This window comes from Rhagoletis pomonella, unplaced genomic scaffold (genome assembly GCF_013731165.1).
Source record: "Rhagoletis pomonella isolate Grant_MI unplaced genomic scaffold, Rhpom_1.0 Rhpom_scaffold_00007, whole genome shotgun sequence".
NCBI lineage: Eukaryota > Metazoa > Arthropoda > Insecta > Diptera > Tephritidae > Rhagoletis > Rhagoletis pomonella.
In genome coordinates this window covers 9790277-9817255 of record NW_023458561.1, presented here as the reverse complement: position 1 = coordinate 9817255, position 26979 = coordinate 9790277, and the positions used below count along the sequence as shown (strand labels likewise).

The following is a 26979-nucleotide window of genomic DNA, read 5'->3' as shown; positions in this document are numbered from 1 at the left end:
ACATACATATCGAGCCCTAACTGCCAAAAACGTAAGCGAAATTTTTTTTTCAAAATTTTCATTTTGATGCAGAAATGCATCTGGATGCTCTAGGGATATTTCTACCTCAAAAAGAAAATTTTGAAAAAATGTCGCTTACGTTATTTTGGTGGTTAGGGTTCGATATTTAAAAAATTACTCATATACAGTCTTAGCTATTTTATACTTAAATGCGAAAATGTCGGCAGAAAAGCGAAAAAGTTGCCGTTTTTGAAATCGGCACTTGCCGCGATTTTGAACTTCACGTATTCTAACTCGGGAACAGTCCCCCAAAATAGTCTAATCGGAAATTCCATCGTTCCAGACCGATTCAGTTGAATCTGGTTCAAGGACACCGTGAGGCGGATAAAAAGTAGGTGACCATCGGTGTCCGCTTATGTGAGCTTTCACTCTAATTATTTGAATAATTTTATTTATCAATCAACAAGCCAAAGTATAGACAAAACTTAAGAATATTAAATAACTGATTGAATTATTTATTTATTTTATTCTTATCAAATCTCAAATTGTAATTTTAATTAATACTCAAAAAATTTAACACTAATTATTGGCAAATCTAAGACTGTTAAATAAAAATGTGTAATGTATTAAATTGTATTTAATCAAAAGTTTTTTATTGTATATTCATGAATTCATTTTATTTTTTGACTTCCAAAGTAGTGGTTTTGGTCCTTAATTGGACTAGTAATTTTCTGTGTATTTTGAACTAGTATGAGACTGGTATATTTCTGACCGAAATCTGACAATTGCCATCGCGTAGGACATCCCCATGTTAAAAATACCAGTTGATTGCATGGAAATAAGATAGTTGGCTGACTAGTTGGGCATGCGGTTCATACTAGTTGTGAGGAAGTTTACAACTACCCTGCAAAAATCGCGACTACTCCATGCATGCGTGTAAAGAATACTCCCTAAGGACCAAGGAGTACTCCAAAATTAACCACAATTCATATAAAAAATATGGTCCAATTAACATTGCGATGTCCTAGGGCAGGACCATATACTCCATCCCCGCATTACATCAGAGTATCACAAAACTACTCCAACATATTAACAATGGCATTGTTGCTATATTTTTTCGTTTGTACACGCTTTTGTTCTTCACTTCCCAAATACTTTTTCGAAATTAATAAAAACCAAGACAAAAATTAAAAATTATATGTTGCCTCTGACGGTATTCGAACCCGAACATGCTGGGAGCTAAGAACTAACAGCGAGCATCTCTACACGTTCAGCTACAGCCAGACATGCAAATGTGCTTTCAAATGCTCAACTTCAATCACGTTTCGTTAAAACACGAGCAGTGATCGGATAACAAACAATGAGCTAGCGCAGAGACACCAGTTGGTCCGCTACAGCATGACAGAGGAACACTTTTGTAAGTACTCCAATTTACCACAAATAGACTACATGATCCAACGATTTTTGCAGGGAACGCGTTCAGAAGGTGCAATCACACGAGTTACTGAGCTGTTGCGCCTTCTGAACGTGTCCAATGAAAATTCGTTTGTCTTGAAATCAAGTTATATGGCTGCGTATGTGTGTACATATGTACATATTTCGAAATTTTTTTTTATTTGTAAAAGCTCTCAAGAAAAACTAAAAATTCATATAAAATTACGCACAATAAATGGAAAATAAGTTTGCTTCTATAAAAAATTGCTTAAATCAGTATGCAGCTCTTAAGAAAAAAAGGCTCGTACATCTCGTCGCTACCATGTCCAACTATCGAATGTGAAAATCGGCACTTTTCAAAATTTTGTTTGCCACTAATAATTTTATTTCGTATAGCAGCATTGCTTAAGTTTCTGTTTTTGACAACTTATTTGTTGGTTAATGTCTGCAAATAGTTTTATAGAAAATTATAGACGAGAAATAATACTTTCATAAAAATATAAGTACATACATAGATTTAAAAAGCTGCTTGAATACAAAAGTTTTATGAAAATGTCACATTAAACAACTGTCTAAATCTACGTTATTTTTTTAAATAAGACCGTAAAGATTTCCTTACAACGTCAGTTTCCATATTCTATTTTTACTCTTTCAATTTCACTGACCAGCGCCGCAAACGATCTCAACTAGTAGGCTAACAACCAGAATTGAAATTTAATACGCAAGTACTTACAGTACTACAAGCTACTCTCTTTTGGCAGCAGCAAATATCTCTCGTATCCGATGAGAGAAAGTAGAGTATCTACTTTGGTGGAGTAATAGCAAGTACGTCAAGTATTTACTCTCTCAACGCAAAGTAGTGTATGCATGCGGAAAAAGAGTAACAATGTGTTGGGAGTAGAGCACAATCCAAGGAGTACTTATTGAACGAAATGCGGCAAATACACTTGCGCTGGACTTTATTGTAAACCATTAAAGGGAGTACGTATTCAATTATACAAGACCTGTTAAATAATGATTAATATTCATAATGATTATTAATTAAAGCATGTTTCTTTGGATAACAGTTTAATGAGTAATAATTAATTACGTAAAAAAACGTTAATTAATTCATTAATTTTAATTACATCATTATTTTGTTATTTTTGATCATTTTCAATTATATTTGACTTGTTTTAATTACACGATTTTAATTATTTGATTAATTTCTATTATTAATCATCAAGAAAAACTATCGACAAAAGCTAAGAATATTTAATAACAGCTTGAATAATTTATTTATTTCATTCTTATCCAAATCTCAAATTTTAAACATTAATTATTACTTTTGTAAAATTTGGAAAAGAAAAGACTGGAATGTGCAAAGTTAATGAATTTAATTTATTTTAATTAAAACTTTTATTTTTATTTTAGTTCACTCAAAAATGAACTAAAGTCTTCATTTTATTTTTAACTAAAATATTTTCTTTTGCATATTCAATATTATTAAAAAAGATAAAAATATAGTATTTATTGTACCTGAAACCTTTTACTTTTAATAACCCTTAGTGAAAAATGTGTAATATATTAAAGTGTACTAAATCGAAAGTTTTTTATTGTATATTCATGAACTCATTTTATTTTTTGATTCCCAAAGTAGTCGTTTTGGTCCTAATTGGACTAGTATTTTTCTGTCTATTTTGAACTTGTATGAGACTGGTATATTTCTGACCGAAATCTGAAAATTGCCATCTCGTAGGACATCCCCATGTTAAAAATACTAGTTGATTGCATGGAAAAAAGATAGTTGGCTGACTAGTTGGGCATGCGGTTCATACTAGTTGTGAGGTAGTTTACAACTAGTACGTTTGACTACAGGGTGGTTGAATAAGGAAAATGAATTAGCAACAAGAGTTTACGGGGTGTACATAGCTCAGTAGTTAACGCTTCTGGCTTTGCACATCGATTACGCAGTTTGGTTCCCTGCTGAAGTCTGTAAAAAAAGAAGTCTGATGATGAGATGTGGTGATCTCCGAAATAGCTGCTATAACTTCTACCGCTTAGACTTTGTTGCTTTTTAAAATTTTCCTAATAAAACAATTGTGGTACAAAGCTCAATAAAAATATAAAAAAAAAGAAAAATGTTGACTTTATTTTTTTTTATTTTTTTATACGTTGCACATTAATGTAAAAAATTTTTAATTAATGCCCATAAAATGACGGAACAAAAACAGCTTTGACCTTCATCCAAATCCTTAGAGGTCGCGCACAGAGGTGGCCGCAGTGACATGATATGCCTCTATAAGCAAAACATTTTTCAGTATTTAAACATTTTCAAAAATGCAGTTAGGTTACTCTTGCGCTCGCGACCTTAAATGTGATTGCAAAGTTACTTGTTATTAAGTGAAGATATTAAGCCGAATAAATATGTTTAGTCATTTAAAGCTTTTAGGAAATTAAAATTACTCCGTTCTCTTTGTACTCGTTTACAGTTTTATACCAAATTTAAAAAAACTTCGTACCCACAAATTTTACTTTTATTAATAAGGCCAACAGGGTACTGTACCTTGATAAAAAAAATTAAAAATAAAATGAAGAATATTATGAATACTGAAAAAAATATGTAGGCGGCTTAATTTTCTGAGTACAAGTGTACATTGTGGATTCCATATTCTTTCATAATAAAAACGGTTTACTATCCAAATGAATGACTTTTATTTATACTTAGATATATAATAATGTGGGCGTGCAACTTGTCCAAGCCAGACCGATGGTTCCTCAAAAAACTTGTGGGTTCGAAGAAACCGAATCGTTTCGAGTTCACCCAAACGACTTCACCAGACCAACGTCTCAACCACAGTATATACAGTAATAAACCTTTTCACAGTTTTTCACCATTTGGTCCCCGAGGAGTACTTTTGGCTTGTGTGCAGCGCTTTGTTTTGCGCGCACGGCAACACTTACTGTGGGGAATTTCGCCTCGTGATTAGAAAAAGTTCATTTCGAGGATAAACTATACATAATTATGTGTTATTTATGAACAAAATGTAGGTTAAGTACAATGTTCATCTTTAATGTATGCTGATATTCATGCTTAATGAAAAATAATATCAATAGTTAAGTACATAATTAACGCTTGTGTTTTATAAACTGGAAAGCTCAAATCATAATCTCTTAAATGTAGTTTTCTTAAATGTAAGTTTAAAATATACAAAAAAAGTCCATTGTAAGATTATATTTTTATTAAAAACGTAAATTTTGTGATTTTATCAAGCCAAATTCTAAATTTCCGAATATATTTAAGTCTTTGTTTCAGAAAAAAATAAGGTTTGTATAGCTATACAGACCCCAATGCCTGCCAGCGCATCCGCCCAGACAGTCCATTAAGCACACCCAAGTTTGAGTGATCTACAAGTTACAAGCGTTTTCAGCATTTAACAGTTCATTATCATGTACGGTGTAATATAACAAATTATACACTGAACTATGATAATCTGTACTAGTATCTATAATAATAACAATAATTTGCAATGTTTTTCACTTTTGCAATTAGTTTCGGGCACTATTACACAGCCATGACTTGTGCCACTCTGCCATGGTACGGTTGTTGCACCCTTTCATACCACAGTTATTTTGTATACAATTCTGAATCAACAAAATTCGTGCTCCTTCTCATTAACAACCCTGATCAGATTTTACCCCCGAGGAGTACTCAAAAAGGTTTATTACTGTATATACTGTGGTCTCAACGACTTTGATTCGATGAGAAAAAACAACGTCGGAACGACGTTGAATTTTGTATAGAAAAACGACTTCGTTTCGAGTTCACCCAAACGACTTCACCAGAGCGACGTCGCGACGACGTCGTAACGACGTCGTCTTCGCCCTCTGGCAAATTGGGTATACATACATACATACATACGCATATATATATATACAGCGAATATTTAGCATAGACTACAAATATTTTTTTACCCGCTTAAGATCCTAACAAAAGTGGGAGAGAACGGCGCAATCGAGACATTTCTTTAGAGGTAGCAAAATAGTATTATGTACAGTGGCTTAAGCTAGTCGGCCATAATAAATTATTCTGTCTAAAATGTCCCCTCGCGACGCACAGCGAGTGTCGTGAATGTTGGGTATGCCGCGTCTTTTGTACGCTGTTAGACGGTATATCGGTAGAAAACAGGACAGTCTGCGATTTATAAGTTAAGCATCGAAGAACGCCAAAATGCGGTGCTGCTGTGAAAAATTCAATTAGGCTAATTGATGGCTAAGCTTATGCATTTCTTTCGGTACTCTGCTATGCAGAAAAGTAAATAAACCTACACCGTACAAACACATATGCATGTATATGTATGTATGCATATACATTGAACTCGTATGTACATACATATTGATAAAAATAAATTTAGGTTGGTCTTGTTGTTGTGTACTTATTTTTTATGAAAGGGAAACTCAAACAGTGATAAATGGAGCAGAACATTTTCCTCGCCGACATCTGGTTCGCCGTTTGAAAGAGTAAGAGCAAAGGTGAGTGAAATTTAAACGGAGCTGCATTCGCAATTGCAGTTGTTGCTCCACCGTTCCAAGTTCTAGTGGCTACTGCTGGTTGTCGAGCTGCCGAACTGCCAAACTGGAGTGGAATATATTTTATTTGCCAAATTCTTGGAAGGCGAATTACTTCGAAATGTGTCGATATGTCGCATCTTCTAAAAGACTTGGCTATTCAGCCGCTTATGATATCGTAGCTCGCTGTTCGCTGTTCACTGCTCGACGCTCGATGCTTCCAACTTTGTGTGTGACCGTCCGTCCGCGTATTGGCTGTTAGTTGTCTGGCTGCCGGCTGCTAGCTGCTAGTCTCTTTGCCTGTTTGTCCGTCGGCCGTCGGCATGCAGTGGGGCAGCGACGCGGCCTTCTTTGATAATACAATAGCTGCACGCGCCCAATTTACATTTATGTCTACCGAAGAATGAGATTCATGAGCCACATCCACATTCATATCCACACAACAACTGCCGCATTGCTGCTCCCGCCGCAACAGCTCAGAAGACATCGCATAAACCGACACTGTCTGCAGTGTACTCCAGCAAAGCAGTCCTCCTATCCTCTTTTGCGCAAGGTTGTGGGGTAATATTGTCGCAGCAGCGGTGAGCATGACAGGAGGCGATGCGACAGTGCCGCCGTGGTGTGGTAGCATATTTGCGCCTAGCGTTTTTGCTTTTTCCTTTTCTACTCTGCTTTCGTAAGATTTAAGGGACACTGTCAATATATGTATCTGTTTTGAATATATTTTGCCGACTTAAAACTCGATGGTCGGCTGTTGGCTGTTGACTGCTGGGCACTTTAGCGATATTCGTTCTTGCTGCTGTTCCACTAGTGTCCATTTTATGTGGACACTTCAGTTCAATGGTGACATTGAGTTAAGATTCGCCCAGCAGAGCAACGCACAGTGGGATGAAAATGGAAAATCTTAATGTGAACTAGTATTTTCTTCAAACTTGCGTTTTAGTTACAAGTGTTTGGTTTATTTTTATGACCGACAGTGAAATTTTCATATGGGATCAAAATAGTTTTGAATAAAATTACGGTTAACCCTTTTAGTCCCAGCGATTAGGATCGAATTGCAAATTGTTGGATCACGTTGACTTTTTTTGAACTTGCATTTATGTATGGCTATTGTAGGGTAAGTTTCAAGCTTTAATTAAATCATTTACAAGTTGAAGGTGGCCGATGTGGTATAGTGGTTAGCAGTGCGCGCTACCATTCCATATGGCCTGGGTTGGAGCCTAGTTTCCGACCAACATCAAAAAACAAAACATAAAAATGTTTCTTCTAATAGCGGTCGCCCCTCTGCAGGCAATGGCAAACCTCCGAGTGTATTTCTGCAATAACAGCTTCTAATAAAAATACTGGCGGCGCTCGGAGTCTTTTCCAAACACTAACATACCCTGCAAGAAGAGTGATCAGCCTTGATTGAAATATAAGTCAGCAATGTGCAATCAAATTTGATGTAATACCCGAACAATCATGACACATCAAGTCTGACATGTTTTCATATCATTGCTGATTACTCACAGTTCATGTAAAAATTCGTCAAGTCTGATCTCTCACGCATGATTAGAAATCTATCATTAATGACACATTTAATACTTATTATTATTTTTCTTTTATTATCATAAAATCTTATGACCTAATTATTAATCATTAAAATATTAGAAGTTAAATAATTAATGTCTTACGAAGTAAAAATTCAAATGCTTTTCATAAAACACATACACTTACGACAGAAATAATAGAAACGATCTATTTCGGTGCATTTCTTTTGCTTATTTATGGCCCCAATATACAGTGGTGTCCAGTTGCTGGTCTAGTAGCCATGGCTACCAGTATCTTACTTTGTATTATGTATAGCGACTAATCTCAGTATACAGAAAAGCGCTGACAACATCCGAATTTAGTTTTTTGACATGTACATTTCGAAGTAATTGGCAACTTTGCTCCATATGTTTTAACAGTTTATGTAAACAAATTACAAAACCGTCATAAGGGTGAAATACAAAATTGCGCCACTAGATTCTATTATAAAAGTCTAGCTAGTTGTATGACAACCGCTATACAAATCCACATTTCAAACTTTGTACATTAAACATTAAATAAACACAAAGGAAATGTAGCCAAAAATTTGTCAAAATAACGCGTTTCTATTAGTTCTACCACCAGCGTACATACATATGTACATACATAAAACAAATATTGAACAGAGTGGGATTTTTTGTTAACTACTTTTTCACAAACTAATTACTGAACATTAAAAAGTTAGTAGCAAACTGATTCATGTTTTACGAACTAAAAATTCAGAAAACCATAAAAACATACATACAGCTGCGTTCAAAATTATGGTACCAAAATTTAGAAAGAAAGGTATTGCTTGCACATTAAACATTAAATAAACATTGAACATTAAATAAAAATTGAATATTAAATAATCATTAAACGTTAAAAAAATAAAGGTAATTTAGCGAAAAATTAATCAAAATAAGGCGTTTATATTATTTCTGCCACTAGCGTTCATATGTACATACTTAAATCTAATATTTAATAGTCTTGAAATTATGGATTTCCAGCCGATGTGTTTTTTGATTTTTTTGTTAAATTTTTTTTTTGGTGTAAGTGGTGATGGCTCAGCTCAACTGCCTTTTTTATATCCTTTTTCAACTCAACTGCACCTTTCTTTTTAAATGCATCTATGTGGTATGAAATAGATTATCAAAAAATGTTTATTAAAAAAATTTAATGTAGTAATTAGGGATAGTATTTCTTTATAAGTTTTGACCATTTATTTTTTTCTTTATTTAAAATTAACTTTTTTTACAAAGCCATAGTTTATACCAACACGTTAACCGTGCAACTGAAAGTTTCAAACCTTGTACAAGATTTAATTAAAATCGGAAAATTTCAAAAATGGTAATCAAAATTTAAAACTTTTAAATCACGTTCTCTAGAAAAAAAAATCGGGTATTCAGATTTACAGCACATTCAATGTGAGCATAATATTGTGCAAATTTAAAGGGGCTTAGAACTTGCGTTGTTTTTTGATAATTTTTAACAAAGTATGTTAGAAATGTTTTTATATAGGCACATATAAATAATTAAAAAAATAAATGAATGGTCAGAACGTAAAGTACTGTCCCTGATATGTGTGCATATTACCTCGTATGTGGCCTTTTGAAAAATATATGTACAGCAATTAGAATGTAAAATAAGCATTCATCATATAATCTTTACCATGGCTTTTGCATATTCTGGATTTCTTAATTTGGTTTCCATTAAATCCACAGCGCAATCGGACTGCAGTGGTAGAGAACTGGCGATATCATCAAAATTTCTCCAGTCATTCGACAAACCGACCTCTCAATCTTCTTGTATTCTCATCGAATTGTAGTTCAGATGAGTACTTTAAGTAGATTCTGTTCTAAAAAAGAGGGTCCTGGCTGTTCATTTGGATGCACAACACCACTACTTTCTACATTCACATTTTCTGCACTGTTCATTTGCCTTAGAGCTCGCAATTTTTTTACATTGGATTCGTAAATCCGTTTTTCTTTGGTCATTGCATTATTAAATGCTATTTTCTTCATTTTAAATTAAATATTTTATAAAACTTATCTTTAATTTTCACAGCACTTTGAATTTCGAGCGGCTTTTCGTTTCGCGACTTTCTTTTCTCCGTTGATGTGCACATTTGAACTTCTTCAGTACCAAGTACATTATAATCCGGTTTTATTTTTTACGTTTGCATACATTGAAATTATCATACCGCAATAAAAACTTTAATTTTTACTTACTTTCATTTTTTGCTATGAATGGGGTCCAATAAATGGTAAAATTATAGTTTAAACTAATTAAGTTCAAAATTATATCCAAGTACTTCAGTAATCGAATATTATTTGGCAGGTGCAACTACGTTTGTTTAGCACAAAATGCAGCCCTGTTAAATCTTGTGGTTACTATGGCAACCAACTACCGTTACTTCTTACAGCATTGCCACTCACATGATCAAACAAATGACAGTCATTCGCTACAGCGCCAAACTAACATATAAAATTTTGCATATGTGTTAGTTTTCGTTGTGAATGTGTTGGAGTTTCTGTCAATCTCGTCTTGTAGGGTATTGTGTAGACGCCAATGTATTATTAAGTTGAAGCCCTAGCGACGTCAGGTTTCTAAGAAAAGTAGGGGAAAAAATACAGTTTCGAAGTTTTAACCCCCAATAATCAAATCGCGAAGGCGACAACAAATACAGTTCCCGCTTTATTGAGCTTTAAAAGTCAAGCGGAAAACATTTTCTGTGTTAAATTAACCGGGATTGACTTAGTTGAAAAATGTTTTTTTTTTTTTTGTGGCGAGTTATCGGTTAAAAGAGGCGGCGAAAATTAACTAAATTTATGAAATCTGCATTTTAGAATTTACCAAATTGCCGAATTCCAAATCTTGACCTCTCATTTCGGTAAAACTCTGTTTGGGTTAATTTAATTTACCTTTAGGTTAATCTGATTTGCATTTCGGTCAAACGAAAATTCCTAATCTCTCAAAAATTATTTTATAGCGATTTCGTAATAAAGGTGACGAATTTTACTTTAAATGGCGTGGTTAAAGATTTATCTAGGTTTTAAAAAACATAATCGAATAAATTAAATGTAAACTAGTCAGTTTAATACTATGCTTAAATTAGAATATTTTGTAAAGTAAAAAAAATTACATCATAGAAATACATATGTGTGTATATTCTCTCGTTTTTCTTTTAGCCATAAAAAATATCAGCCATTCATGTCGCGAATATCCGAATACAGTCTAGCTCACGATCTACAGGAACAGAATGTAGCCATTGCTGGTAGTGATTCCTACAGCGTTAGACATGATAGTGACCATTCTTCTCCAAGTTTACATTCACCAGCCATACATCAATCCGCATATGAAACAGAAATAATTGATAGAACTTTGCAACAGAGTGAAACGAATACAGTATACTCTTCGCCTTTTCTAGCTACAGCATCGCCCTTACTAAATTCCAATTTACCATTACACACAAATAATCAAGTCATGCTAAACAAATTTCTAGCGCATCCCAATATGGTGGCCGTATCTGTACCAGTGCTCGAAATAGAAGACTGTCCAACCAGTGCTGATGCCGCAGCGTGGAATTACAATGATTACAAGGACGAAATGTGCGCCGTAAACTGTTCGTACTTGGAAAGACAACAGAAAGTGAACGAAGTGAAATTTCGTACTGGAGTCAATGCCGCAAAATGTGCCAAAGAAACCAGAATACGTAGACCAATGAACGCCTTTATGGTGTGGGCGAAAGTAGAGCGAAAAAAACTGGCCGACGAAAATCCAGATCTCCACAATGCGGATCTTAGCAAAATGCTAGGTAAGTACACTATTAAAATTGCATGTAAAATTACCTGAAAAGTGTTTATTTTTGAAACGGAATCTGTCTTAATATACTCTCAAGATGTTTAAGATTTGATTTTGAACATGAAATGTTTAAAATATACACAGGAAATGTTTACAATTGCAAACATTTTGGAAGTAAAAATACATTTTTTTACTATTAATAAACATTAAGTGCTTATTGTTGCTGAGTAAAACAATCATTTCACTTTACATTTTTACTTTGTATAGAACATGAGATATAATTTGATATTTATGTCGTTTTGTTAAATTAGGAAATTTTTTCATTCCAAAAGAACGTTCGAGGAGATCAAACGATCATGTAAGAATTAAATTATTATTTAACATATTGTACATGCGGATGTATTTTACAAATGTAACATTTTTTTTAGATATTAAAACATCGCATTGCAATATATAACGCGGTTTGTTCAAATATACGTTGTTTTCTTCGGACGCGAATAGTAGCCAAAACATTTTTTTAATATATGATCAGGACACCCATAAAACGCTACAATCTTCGGAGCAACAAACACGTAGTAGCAGCTGATCTTTCAAATAAATCAATGGCCACGTCAGATGCCAGCGCCGAGATGGATTCAGCCGAGATAAATTCAGCGAACGAGGGAGAAATGGACCGCACATCTACCCTAACAGATAAGTCAATTAGTGATTTTAAAAGGCAAATTAGAGCACTGCAGTGCTCATTAGCCGCGGCAGAAAAAGAAAAATTAGATTTGAGGCAAACAATCGATTCGCAAACGAAATTTAGGGCCACAAATGCCATCTCTGCTGCACCAGACTGTGCCAACCACCATATCGGCAGTATAACCTCTGCCAACATCAATTCTGCCGATGTAGTCTCTGTTACCGTCACCTCTGCCGACGTAGCCTCCGCCAATCCCAATCTTCTCAATATAACCCCTTCTAACGTTATTCCTGCCAACGTAACCTCTGCCAGCATTAACACAGTCAGTGGCAACTTTGCCAACGTTACCACTGCCAGTGTAATTTCGACCGATCAAATTACTGCTAGTGTTACCTCTGCCCACGGTAACCTTTCAAACGTTTTTTCCAATGCCAATGTTACTCTCGCGAACAGTAACTTCGCCAGTATATCAACTGCCACCGCCGCATCATTGAGTGCTCCATATTCCACTATACTGCCACCCTTCGCCAACTATGCCGACGCTATGAGCCATAGAGCCAGCACTTTCTAAACATCAGTCGAATATAAGAAAACTACAAGACCTTCCAGAATTTACTGGATCGCCGGATTCTTTGCGGCGTTTAAAGAAACTACAACGATGTATATGTATACAGATTTAGAGAATCTATTTCGTCTACAGAAGTCTCTAAAAGGGACAGCACGACAACGAGCGGAATCCTTGCTAATTCACCCGTCAAGTGTAAACGCCGTAATATCTACGTTAGAATTTCATTTTGGACGTCCGCAGTTATTGATACGGAGTCAGATCAGTAAAGCGCGATCTTTTCCTCCCATTACTGGAGGAAAAATTACGGAGATTATAGCCTTCAGTACGATGGTAAGCAATCTAACTGCTTTTTTGGAGAATGCGGGTGCTGTCCCTCACTTAACCAATCCGACTTTGCTTGACGAGCTCGTAAGTAAATTGCCAATGAGTAAACGAGAAGAATGGGCCCGGTATGCATTTTCCATGAAGTTAATTTATCCGTGTGTCCGTAATTTCAGTAATTGGCTCCAAGAAGTTGCAATTTTTGTCTCTTTGTTGTAACTCCGAAGATTTCGAACGTAAACAAAAGCAGTTGAGTTCGAAGTCGATCAAATTTGTAAAGCCAGTGTTAGCGATGACGGAGAATAAATGTGTGTACTGCAAGAGTAATCATACTTTAAATCGGTGCCCTCAATTCAAAGACATTGAATGCGCTCAAAAAGCGCTTCGTAAAAGCACATCATTTGTGTTTTAGTTGCCTGCGCTCAGGGTATAGCGCTACGAGTTGTGGAACGCGCCGTGAGTGTGGACTTTATTCTTGCAGATTTCATAATCGGTTACTACATGAACAAAATGAAAAAACTTCTGGCAGCACTAAGATAAGTTCAAATGCAGTCGAAAAAACAAATAACGTTAATGAAGAGAGAGGATGAAGAGTTTAACAAAAGAACATTGTTTAAATTTTTGCCTGTGGAATTGAAAGGACCGCAAGGCTGCTGTAAAATTATGGCATTTATCGACGATGGTTCGAAAATATCGTTGATCGAAGAGCAAGTTGTGAAAGCTATTGGTTTAAATGGTCCATACGATAAGTTGTCTTTGCGGTGAATAGGAGGAAAAACAACTAGCGAACTATCACAACGTTTGGATATAGAAATTTCCGGTGTAGCTCATAGCGCAAACACATTTCAGATGAGAAACGTACGTACTACAAAAAAGTTAGAGTTGCCATCGCAGACTTTGAATTTTGCCAGCTTTAAATCGAAGTACGATAAGTTGAACAATTTTCCAGTCGATGATTATGTCGATGCAGTTCCACAAATCCTTATTGGCATGCCGCATACAAATTTGGTTCGTCCATTAGAGATTATAAAGTTAGATGATTGTTTTTCTGTTCATAGGACGAATTTAGGATATATACTTTTCGGTTCTAATGAGGATAGCGTTGAAGGAGTAGTTTGTCGCATAGATCTTGAACAAGATGCGATAAGTGACATTCAGGAGCAAATAAAAGAGTATTTCAGCTTGGAAAGTTTTGGAGTGAAGCCCCTACAGCCGGTCATATCTGAAGCCGACAAAAGAGCTGAAGCAATTTTGTCAGAGTCAACCAAAAAAATTGGTAGTCGGTATGAAACGGGCTTGTTGTGGAGAACTGATGAAAAGAAGTTTTGCGAAAGTTATAGTATGGCACTGCGATGCCTTGAAATAATCGAAGGAAAAATGGCAAAAGATAATATATTGGTTAGTTGGTATAAAAATAAAATAAATGTGTACGTAGACAAATCGTATGCCAGAAAATTATCGTTTTTGGAGCCCAAACACTCATATTTATGCAATTTTAAACATTTGATGTGTAATTTTGCTCTACGTGACAAATTTGGTATGTGAAAGTAAACAGCCGGTGTTTAATTTTATTACACGGTATGTAAATTTTCACACATTAGGAGAGTAAACTGGTTACCTCTCTTTATATGCGTAAATTTGAACACAAATTTTTTAGAGGAAATTTTAAACATTTTATGTGTAAAATGTGAAATTATTAATAATAATTCAACAAACAGATTTGTTCTACGCCACACATATGATAAGTAATATTAAACAAACAGTGTTCAATTTAATTAATTAATTAATTTTCATTCATTAAGAGAGGAAACTGGTTACCTATCTTAATATGCGCAAATTTAAACAAAATTTTTTTAGAGTGTAATTTTGCTATGTTTCTATCTAAAGTCCGCGACTTTTTTAATGGGTCTGGTATTTAAATTTACAACTAGAAATTACATACATGATGCACACACCTACATATGTAGGAACTTTGAATATACACTTAAAAAAATTTTGTTAGACACTGCTTCAGGCGGTCTAAAAATCGAGTTTGGATTGCTCGAATGGATTCCTAGATTACCAAATTTAAAGAGTAAAGTTTGGTATGTTTCCATCGCTTTTCCTAATAGAAAAATTGTAAAAATTATTTTAAACATAGTACAGTAAAAATGGAAAGAAAATCGGTCGTCTAGCGATTTGTGGTAAGTCCATAAATAATTTTGATTATTTTAGTGTAGCTTAAAGAGAGGGTGCATTACAAAACGTCAATAAAAGCATGATTATGTCTCCTCAGTTCTAAACCACATTAGAAGAAAAAGTCTAGCTTGCGCAACCGGGTTGAAAACTAACATCTAACCGTGGTTGCGCTCATTGAGCATTACAATCTACTGAAGTTTAGAAATATTTGTATTTTGACGTTTTGGAATGCACCCAGATGTTAAAAATATGTCTGCGGGTCTTAGGAGTTTGTGGAATCGGCGCCATATTGCAAAGAAGGGTGTATACGTTTTTCGTAATTTACATCGATGTATCAAAATTTAATGGCGTTTTCTTTTCGACTAAAAATTTTGCCTTCTCATTGCTCTCTCCTTAAGAAATATTTGTGCGTAGAGGAAACTAAAAATTTTTCGGTAGAAAAGAAAACGCCATAATTCTTGTGAAAATTGCACATAAATCATGTTGAATATAAGCCTGGTTCTCCTTCATACCAGCATGCTTTTTAATTGGAAGTTGATGCTCCATATCGATTCTGTAAGCATATGTAGTCAAGAACTTTGCAAAAACGATTTTATTTTATTCCTGTTGGCAGTCACTCTTATGAAAAATTATAGTTACCATAATTGTAGCTTAGAAAGTGGCCCCAAAAAATATCAGTTCAATTATAACCTACAGTATACAGTAGAGCTATACATTTTCTTGCCTTTTTGATGCCTAAAAAGCCTCTGGTGCCAAGCGATGTACATTTAGACTACTATAATTTTGTAAAAACTTAAAAACTTTCCGTGCATAAGTACATTTTGAAGACAGGATTTATCTTAAAAAAAAAATTATTTCTTAAAATAACGAAAAACAATTCCATAGTTTTTGTTAACTGGCTCTCGTTTGCGTGTTATTACGAAATTCAAATTTTTATGCGAAATTTTCAGTAAAAAAAACAGTTTCATCGAACATTTTTGACTGAAACCAATAGCTTTTTCTTTCACCATTAATACGGTAGACATTTCTGAAGGGTTGGATAGTGTTTGACAAGCAAAAGCCTGGTGCCACAAGCAAGCAAAAAACAAAAAAAAATAAGCATACATATAAATATATTCGGAATCAGCGGCCTAAATATACTACTCGCGTTTTTTCCTTATTTGAAAAAATAATTCCTTACTATGTATTTAACTTAAACTTAAAACTAATTAACCTTCCGCAGGCAAATGCTTGGTATAAATTTTATGGTTAAATTACTGACAGGCTCAATTTCAAGTCCGTCTCTTCCGGCTGATGTTAGCTTTAATGTTCTCTTTCGTGTATCAAGACACTTTTGTCCTCTATTTCTGAAAACCTGTAAAACTAATTTTGAATTGCACGAGCCACTCCGTTGCTTATGCCAGGGTTTTTACTCTCATTCCAGCACGTTTGATTGTAATTGAAAATAATGGTTCCGTACGTCATGCGAACCGCGCCCCTCGTACGGATAGGCGGGAAAGGAGGGTAAAACCGTTGGGATTATTATTATTATTAACTATGTCTATGTTATGCTTTTACAAAATTGGAGTATTTATCCTCAAAAGTTTATCCAAAAGTGCTTCCTTTGGGCTAAAATGTACATAGCCCTAATGCAGTTTACATCTTTTTGCATGAAATTTTCTCGAAAACCGTTAGCCTTGGGAACAAAACTGACATGATATTTTTTATATGCAACGCTATAAGCCATAAATAAATTAACAAAAGCTTCAAACTTGGTTGCCAAATTCCAGCTTTCTTCTAATTAATCGAAATGAAATGTCTTTATTCTTCGATCTAACATACCCCCATATTATGAATCTATACGATTAACGATAAACGCTTGCATTCAGTTGTGCCGTATTACGCATTAAATTCTAGCGTATGAAATTCGATAGCTACCGTTTACCGTATATCGTTAAACTTTGGTATTATCACACGATACCTATCGTATCAGCTGTTCAATTTCATACGCTTGCAAGCTGTTGTCCATTTTTACCTTCCTTTTATTAGCTCGAGATGTAACTATAGGTTCTTTCCCTATCAATCCGGACCGGATCCAGTAATTAGAGAATAAGCGAAAAGTTTGCTCTCAAAAATGGAACATAATCCAGAATCACATTTCGTGCCCAGAATTTGAAAACCAGCTGATTTACGTTGTTTTTTTTTTTTTTTTATGTGACAGATGAAAATAAAACGCGTGAATTGTTGGAAATGTACCAAAAAGTAGCCTTTACACATAAATATTCAATTAATAATAAAAAATGGAAAACAAATTGGAGATCACTTGTTCTCCCGGCACCTTTAATCGTATTCAGAATGGTATGTACAAAGTGAGATGCAAGTACTTGAGGGTTTGTAGGTTATTACAGGAAGCCCTTCCCGTAGGCCATTTTCAGAAGGTTTATTAATGGCAAAACAGCTTTTCCTGTAAAACCTGCAAATCCTGAAGCACCTGAAGCAGGCCTAATGTATTTGTTATGTGCACCTTTCTATTGTAGATGAAAGTTATAGACAGAGTCTAGCCTCACAAGCGATGGACACACATGGTCGTGGCTACAGCGGAGTTTTCTTCTCACAGATAGTGCCGGAACTAATCAGTAAGTGACATGAATAAATAAATGTAAATAAATATTCACTTATATCTATTGCTGCTTAGCACCCACAACAGAAGAACAGCAGCAAATCGACATCCAAGATGTAAATGAGACAGAAGACGAAGAAATATTTACCCCTATAGAACAAGAAAAACTTGGTAAGTAAATCTCATACTGTAATTTCTTAGTAATTTGAAAACTTCTCAGTTACAGATGTGAAGCAGAATTGGCTGGAGGCGCCGACTAAACTTATGCTGGCACTCATCGCAGAGCTTAAGCCAAAAGTCGGTAAGGGCGTGTATGTGAAAACTGAAATGGCCATGTACAAGCAAATATCTGCGAGGATGGCCGAGAAGGGATATTCGTTCACTGTATGCCAAATAGAGAACAAGTTTAGAGGACTCGAACGGCAATATAAAAAAACTATCCCTAACAATAGAAGAACTGGAAGGAATAGGCAAACATGCCAATATATGAGGTAAAAATTATTAACTTCATATTTAAAATATTGTCTTGTAGCTCCCTTTTTAGAGTGGTTTAGACGAAATTCTCGGAGAAAAGCGTGGGATTGACCCAGAATATGTTTTAAACAGCGCGTATAAGGAAGGAGCATCGTTCGCGGCGAGATACTCAGACGAAAGTTTTGAGTTGGAGCAAACCGTTTTAGGTACCTACTATTCAATAACACATATCGAGCCCTAACCGCCAAGAGGCGTAAGCAGCGAAAAGTATACGTAAACAGAATAGAATTAAGCGTTTAAGGCGAAATCGTCTTCTTCGTAACTTTTGAATCTATGTATTTCTATCAAAACCAAAATCGAAAAATGTGTCGCTTACGGTTAGGACTCGATATTACAAAAAGGTTATCCTTAAGTCAAAGTAATAACTAGTATATTGATTAAGATAACACGCCAAGCTGTTCACATCGATCCCCTAAACGAAAAAAATCCGAGTTGACAAAAAAAAATGGTGAACTCTTAGATGAGGGAAAAAATCCATGCAGACTATCTGGAAATGGCTAAGAAAAAAGAAGAAGCTCGCGAGGAAAGGTTTACACAAAAAATGGAGTTTTTGCATAAATTTATGGAAAAAGATAAAAGAACGTAGGTACTAAAAGTATTCTCGGCAATGTATGTACCTGCGTGTATACAGTGAAAAATATTAGGGACACGACATTTTGACCAGTTTTAGCTATTTTTCTTTTGTTTGTTTAATGTTTAATATTATTTTCTGAAAACACAGCTCCTTATCTAACAAAAAACCATATAAGTCGAAATTTCAAACATTGTGGAAAAATTAGAAGAATTTAACAACATTTAAAGACAACAAACTTTTCATTTAGAATTTTATTTGGAAAAAATACGTCGGCAAGAAAAATTATCATTTATAAACGGGAATTCTTAGCCAAATGAAACTTGCACTTGCTTAATGTAGAATTTATTGGAATTTAAAACTGTATACTTCAAATTTAAATTTTTCGACGAAGTTTAAAATTTCGACTTATATGGTTTTTATTAGACAACGAGCTGTGTTTTTATAAAATACTATTAAACATTAAACAAACAAAAGAAAAAAAAGCTAAAAGTGGTGAAAATTAAGTGCCCCTATTGTTTTTCACATGACTGTATATATAATTTATTTTTGACTTATTTATTTAATAATAATTTATTGATTTATAACTGGTGTAAAACGCCTCTTCGTCTGTAGTAAATCACTGTGCAATTTGATACTAAGCCATCCAGTACTTTTTAATTTTGTGTTGTTTAATTTAAGCTTTTTTAATAAAAAGAAGGAGTTTATTCTTTTAAAAAATCGCATAAATCAAAGTTTCGAACTTTCTGCAATATTAAAAAAGATCAACAACTGTCGTCTCGAGCTTCTGAATTCGATTTCTTACAAGGATTTACGTATGTATGCAGTTTTGTAGCACATAAAATTTTAGTATAACAGATCACAAAACAGCGTTAGCAAAAAATTACTTAAAACTTGTACTAAAATTTAATGTGCTACAAAACTGCATACCTAAAATCCTTGTGAGAAATCGAATTAAGAAGCTCGAGACGATAGTTGTTGATCTTTTTTAATATTGCATAAAGTTTGAAACTTTGATTTATAAACTGTTTTGTGGTACGTTTAATAACTTTAACACGGGTTATACAATATTGCCATATAAAATAGTTTTAGTAGAATTCTTAATATTTGTTTAAAAAAAATGAATTTTTGTTAATTTTTTAATTAAATTAAGCATTTTATTTCATTGATTTGGAAAGGTAATTGGAGTATAAAGAATATACAATATCGGACATATGATTTGAAACAAAATTCAAAATATCATTTATTTACTTTTAACATTGTTCATTTAAATTGTAGCTCGATCTATAACAGAAACCACAAAAATAAAGATTTGAAAAATTGCAAAAAAATCCTAAAAATGAATCAAGCTTCAAAAAATTTGCATCAAAGTTTCCAACTTTTTATTTAGAATTTTTAGAAAATTTTCCGAGTACCTATACAGTTTTTCATTCATTAAATTTTTGTAATTTTTGAAATTTTTTTTTATGTAGTTTCTATTACAGATCGAACTATAATTTAAATGAACATTGCTAAAAATAAATAAATAATATTTTGAATTTTGTTTCAAATCATATTTCCGATACTGTAATTAAAGGAAAAAACATTAATATAAGCATACATTAAATTTAAGAATATAGTAAGCATACATTAAATTTAAGAATTTTATTCCAATGTTATAATTATAATTATTATTAATGAAAATTTTCTGATTTTTTTTTAGTTTTCTTCCATGTTTAAAATTTTAAATTTCATGGCTTTTATCAGAGAATAAGCTTTTTTTAATGAAAAATAAATGAAAAAATTATTTACCGTTAAAAATGTTTTAATATGGCAAAAAAATCAAATAAAATACTTTTGGGAGCTACTTTACTTAGAAAATAAATACTGATATTTCATAGAAACAAAGATGGTTTGTTAAATTAATGCTTTAAGTAACTAAAATTTTAAATATTTAATCAGAAGAATGTAATTTCAATTTGGTAGGTGTTCACAAATAGCATTTCTTACGGCGTTTCCTCTTGATATTTCGCCGCTGTATTCATTTTCAAAATACTCCTCTTCTTGGTCTATGCGCCATGCTAGACAGTATGCACCGGATCGTGAATACCCCTATAGTTTTTTTGGTCTTTAAGTTTGCAACAATACAATTGCCTAGATCGCTGTTTAAAAATGCTGAAACTATGCTCTATTGCTACGCGACCTGAGCTCAATTTAATATTAAAATTTGTCTGTGCCCTTGTCAAATGACCATTATCTTTATATGGGTCACTAAATTTTGCGTACATGGATAGGCCGAGCAGTGTTGCCAGGTCTTCGGCATGAGAAAACGTCCCTCTTGGTCTGAAAAAACGTTTCCTACCCAAAAACGTCTTTTTCAATTGAATGTACAAGAAATTGTTCTTATTAAACTTTTATTGTATACAAAGGTACATATTGAGCCCTAACCGCCAAAATAACGTAAGCGACATTTTTTTCAAAATTTTCTTTTTGATGCAGAAATATTCCTAGAGCATCTCTGCATCAAAAAGAAAATTTTGTCGCTTACGTTATTTTGGCGTTTAGGGCTCGATATGTACGTAATATATATTAAAATGTCATTTCGACTGAGCACATTTAAAATTCATTGTAAACTGGTCGTTAATACAAAAATCATTTTATTCATATCTACACTTGTGATCAACTGATTAAGTCATCAATATTTTGATAGATTTTGGCTGTTTCTCTTTCGATTATTTAATGTTTATTATTTTTCCGTAAAAGCCAAGCTCATTAACAAACAAAATATAAATCCACAAAAATTGTGCAAAATTTATAAACAATCTGCAAATATGTCAGCCGGATTTTAAACTTTTTATTCAGAGTTTTTAGAATTTTTTTGAGTATGCAGTTTGATAGCCCATTAAATTTCAAGGCAATAATGTGCAAGTTTAAAGGGGCTAAATAATCGCGTCGATTTAAAAATATTTTTTTTTTCTTGTAGACATTTGGTTAGGGGCTGGTTGTCGAAAATGCTAAATTACGTTCTGCTAAGAAGGAGCATAGCAATAGGTCCTTCCAATATCAAAAAATTGTTACGAATTGTTCCTAGTACTTGCAAGTTTTTACTGGGAATGCATTCAATAACCCAAAATATTTGCAAGAGGGAGCGAATTCGAGAGCGTAACTATCCGATAGAGCTGCAAATTCCTGCTAGTAAAATTTTTACTTGCAAGAATTTGCAGCAGTCAAAAAGTTAGGTTATGTTTCAAATTCAAATGTAAACAAACTGTTTAAGAGGATGATTTGATGAAACATAATTAGTAAGGGTGGGTAACTCTGCAAATTTATAGGAATTGACTCAATGACTCCAACTCACCTTAAGGAGTCAGCTTATTCAACTAACTCATTTGACTCTTTGTATGTTACATTCATTCGTATCGTAGATTCGTTTTGAGGCATAAATACGGTATAGCGGCCGTTGAGATAAAACACAACTTTAAAGTGGGCGTGGTCAGCTCCTTTCTACTGATTTTAAAGGTGTAATTTTTTTTTGTGCAAATTAATAGGGGCGGTGTTAGAGGGAGGGTAAAGGTGGAATTTTCAATATTTTCAAAAGCTTATATTTCGAAAACTATTGTACCGAATTTCAAAATGTGGATATGGTTGGAAAGGCAATTGATTTGATATGCACATCTTTATATATCTTACATACATACATATTTCGAGAAAAACTAAAAAAAAACGAAATTATAAGAATTTTTGACATAACACCCGCAATACAAAATACATGTGGTTGTTGTTGTTGTATTCTTGCCACCACCTTGTATAAATTCGCCTCGTGCAAAAACAAAATGCAAGACTTTGCCATGCTAAACACTGTGGCGAAGCGAGAGAGTTATATGGACAAATATGAGCCACTATGATTCAATTGAATCATGTGAGCCCTACGGCATCAACTGAGTTACTGAGGTACCTTTTTTTTGGACTCAGACTGAGTTACCGATTAACTTATGGGAATCAACTCAATAACTCAACTCTGAGTTGAGTTACCCACCTCTAATAATTAGTGAAATGAAAATATGGATGAAAAATTTAAATCCATTGTATATTTTTTTATTTTTATGACGATGAGAACTATTCCCAATTAAAAAGAAAATTGCGCGCCAAAACTTAACCGCCAAAAAGTGTCAAAATGGCAAGTTTTTACTAGTTTTGCGTTCAATAACTTTTTCTGAACATTTTCTCTTGCTCTCAATTTTACTCTCTATTTTTTTTTACGCTCTCGCTGCAAGTACTTACTGGAAAATTTATTGAATGGACCTAATATTTCAGTATTTTTTGTGTTCATTACATTTTCAATGACGTCTTAAAAAAGTCGCCTACTTTTTTCCGACTTTTTTGTTGCACAGCTTTGATGCTTTTGCGAGCGTGCATGCTGCAATAGATCGGTTCTTCCTGAATTGGCTTTTAATGTGCAATTCCAAACATTACAGCAAGCCTCGTAACCTCAAGTGTTTACACAACCAGCCTTCGAACACGGGATCCTTAGTCTAAGAATCCAGAAAAAATCTTTTGAAGCAGCTGCAGCAAAACACAAAGATTGTTAAGATTTATTAAGAAAATAATTCAAAATCAGTTCCACTTATAAGATTTAGTAACAAAGAAAAATTACTGGGAAGTTAAAAAACGTAATTTTTTACACAAAAAACGTCCAAACGTCAACAGGGTACAAAAAACGTCCAAATGACGTTAAAAAAATTACGTCAACCTGGCAACGCTGAGGCCGAGTCCCCTAATAGATAGTTATCTAGAATAAACGTTCGAAAAGCTTCATTTGAAAATTAAAACTTCAAGTATTCTATGAATAAAGTACCTCTGTAATGCGCTTCCAATTTTTGATACAAATCAGAATTTTGAAAAACCCAACTATCGTGGCACGATCCCGGGAATCCAACAAAAATTTCTATTAATTTCTTCTTCTCATTGCATACAGCTTGTAAAGAAAGTGTTATATTGCCTTTGCGATCTATGTAGTCATCCTTGCGTTTGTTGGGAGGATCAAAGATGATGTGGGTAGCATCAATACAACCTGTTTTATAGAAATAATACAAATTCTGTAAACAATCCAAAAACAGAGTATATCTACAAGTATGCATTTGTATATATTTACCGATAGCTTTCGAAAATCCACATTTGTTCCTAAAAAAGTTTGCAGTTTCTTGCTTTTCTCTTCGGTCGGCCACTTAATTACATTCGGACTCATCCTACTGAGGAACATTGTAGTTTTAGAAATTATTCGAGAAACACTGGATATGGAAACATTAAAGCGGTCAGATAAATCATGAAAACCACAAGCCTCGTGACCGGCAAACCATAAAAAAATGGCCAGATATGTTTTAGCGGGTAAGCGCTTATCAGGACGAAGAGTTTTGTATCCAATACTTTCCTCAAATTTCTTTGATAATGTTGCATATCAACTTTTAGATATACGAAAGTGTTGGATAAACTCTTCTTCGCTGTATTTTGGAACAAATTCCTCTAAATAATAAGGTATGCTATGCCTCTTTTTCTTGGACAATGCGTTACCCAGTTCTGCCAATAAAGATATTGTACTCTCGCATTTCTGTTTAGCTAATAAGTAAACCTCGTCATCATCGGAATCATTTGACGAATCCAAGAGCTCGGCAATAATCACTCCAACTGTTTTATTGTCCTGGAAATAATTTGTTACTTGTTTAAATAATCACTGCGAAAGAATTGCTGGGTAGGGTTTAGTTATTTGCACATTGATTTTGGGCTATTGTATCCGAATCAGTGACGCGATCCAAAAATTTTTACACACACTTGTAGTCAAGGGTTTAAACTTTATTTTAAAACTTAATTCTGTAATTTTCGCTCACTAATTTATTAATAAATTCGATCTGAAAAATGCACTTTCTTGTGTAGGGTTCAAAATGCAAATTTTAGACCATTTTCTAATCGTTCCCCAGGGGTTTGTGGAAGGTTTAGTGGGGTCAGGTGTGTCTTTTTACTAAGTGTGAACTGTGCTCTTTCTAGTGGGTTGAATATCAAGACACACGTCCCCTCCCCTCCTCTTCCGCCCAATAACCCAAAAACAGTGGGCAAATAACTAAACACTTCCTGAATCGCTAATTCTATCTTACCTCTTCACAGCCGGGGAAATCTTCTGCAACATTTGCGTTTGTGGGCTGAATAAGAGAAAATTATCAATATCTTTCTTTTCAATAGGAAAATGTATGCAAATACTTACATTTTCTGCGGGGAAATCTTCTGCAACATTTGTTATGCATATATTTGCGTTAGTGGGCTGAATAAGAGAAAATTATCAATATCTTTAATTTCAATAAGAAAATGTATGCAAATACTTACATTTTGTGCAATTTGCTTATTATTTTCCATTGCTTGCATTTTTATTAAAATTTTGTTTGACACTTGTATGTAAGCGCAAAACAGCTGATATGCACTTTGACACTTTATCATCGTATATACTTACAAGTATGGAATCCTATGCCCCTTTTTGTCTATTCTCTTTCTAACAGCGGACGTGCCTGCCAAACTGAAAAGCATGATGGCGGCAGTGTTTGACAGGCACGTTCGACGATGCGAACGGCAATGGAAGGTTAGAAATGGAAGATGGATGACATGAGAATGAAAGAATTATGAAATAGCAGAATGTCGAACCAAAACGAATTTAAAAAATCTGACAATGCGAATGACGTCAAAATGAAAGAAATGCAAAATACCGAAATGTCGAAACAGAAGAAATAGATGACAGGCACGTGTTCAAGGGTTTCGTGCAACAAAAGGAGTTGTTGTGTTGCGCCATTCAATATTAAAAAAAAGTAATGTGGTTAAATACGCTTTTCTACTAAGTTGAAAAATTACATATTTCGCCAGCCAAAAAGTGCATAAATAAATATATAGCATATTGCTATAAGATTTATTTATAAAAACGGTACATGCTTAGGACCTTATTCATAAAAAAGAAAATAGATGTAAAGTAACATTAAAAAAATCGATTTGCTTACTTTTTAAGAATTTGGGAAAAACATTTAACTAAAGTTTTTGTGCACCCATCTCTTTTTCTGTTTATTATTTTAAAATTTTTCTTTTCCTTAATACTCATTGAGTTTTCATTTACACCCAGCAAAAATCAAAATATTTTATAAGAAACTTGTTGATCGTTTCTCGCACACTTCTCTTATGCTTTTTTATCGTAGTTATTATTCTCTTGGCATCTAAATTGCCATCAATTTTATGTTGTTGCCAATACATTGTTTTTCGGCGTTTCCTCTGTGAACTTTTATAACTACATTCATAAAAATATTACTAATTTTGGTTTATAATTTGCTATTGCTGAATATCAAAAAGGAATTAATAAATAATAAAAAGTTAGTTACAATTTTAGTGAATGGTTCTTGTAAATAATATTATTTTATGGTTGAAATGACTTGATCGCCGTCAGGAGCTTATCAACTTTTTTGCCAAAACCAAAGCAGTCGGGAAGGAAAAATAGTTGTTCATTAACGATTTGTCTGAAATATCGTTCTTGAAACGCGTTACTTCACTTAATTGTTATATTCTTCCTCATTGTGGCAAATTTACTCATCATCATAGCAGGGCGCAATCTTCTTTTCTATGATTATTGTATCGCTACTTTGAATTTCTCAATTTTGACAATTCTGATCTAAAGGTAAACGAAACCTCAGAAACTTTAAATTCACTGAAATTCACTAATACCCACTTCCGCAAAAATCACCTTATTTCGTATTTCCTTTGTTAAAAGTTATTGTAAATCACATATTTTTATTGCCTTATTAATAAAAAATAAAAATTTTAAAAAGCTTTTTAAATTGCCGTTTACAAACATTTTTCAATTTATAAGCCTTTTTTAAGCTACTTTATTGTTTATGAATAATGCTATTACAAATTAGCACAATCAAAACACGTTCCTTATCGAAAAATTTATTATTAAGAAAATTTGCTGTTCTCACATTTTCTTTCAACATCCAATTCGACTTTTATTACTTTTTGTACAGATATGCCATCGCCGCCAGGACGGCGCAATCTTGTATTCTATCTTTCTTGTCAAATATGCATTTTGATCTAACTGTCATACTACTATTAATGGTAACCATGAATATTCATTAAAATCGTTTCAATTCGGAATAAAAGTAATTTACATACTGCTAGTGTAAATATATTTT

General features: G+C 33.7%; 1 protein-coding gene across 1 annotated transcript in view; it reads left to right on the top strand.

The window, feature by feature from the left end:
• Nucleotides 1–26979, top strand: part of LOC118742296 (putative transcription factor SOX-15) — a 105205-nt gene that overhangs the window by 58389 nt on the left and 19837 nt on the right. Inside the window, exon 2 of the mRNA XM_036474265.1 lies at nucleotides 10722–11347. Coding sequence (XP_036330158.1) covers nucleotides 10722–11347 — 626 coding nt within the window. The remainder of the gene's footprint in view (nucleotides 1–10721; nucleotides 11348–26979) is intronic.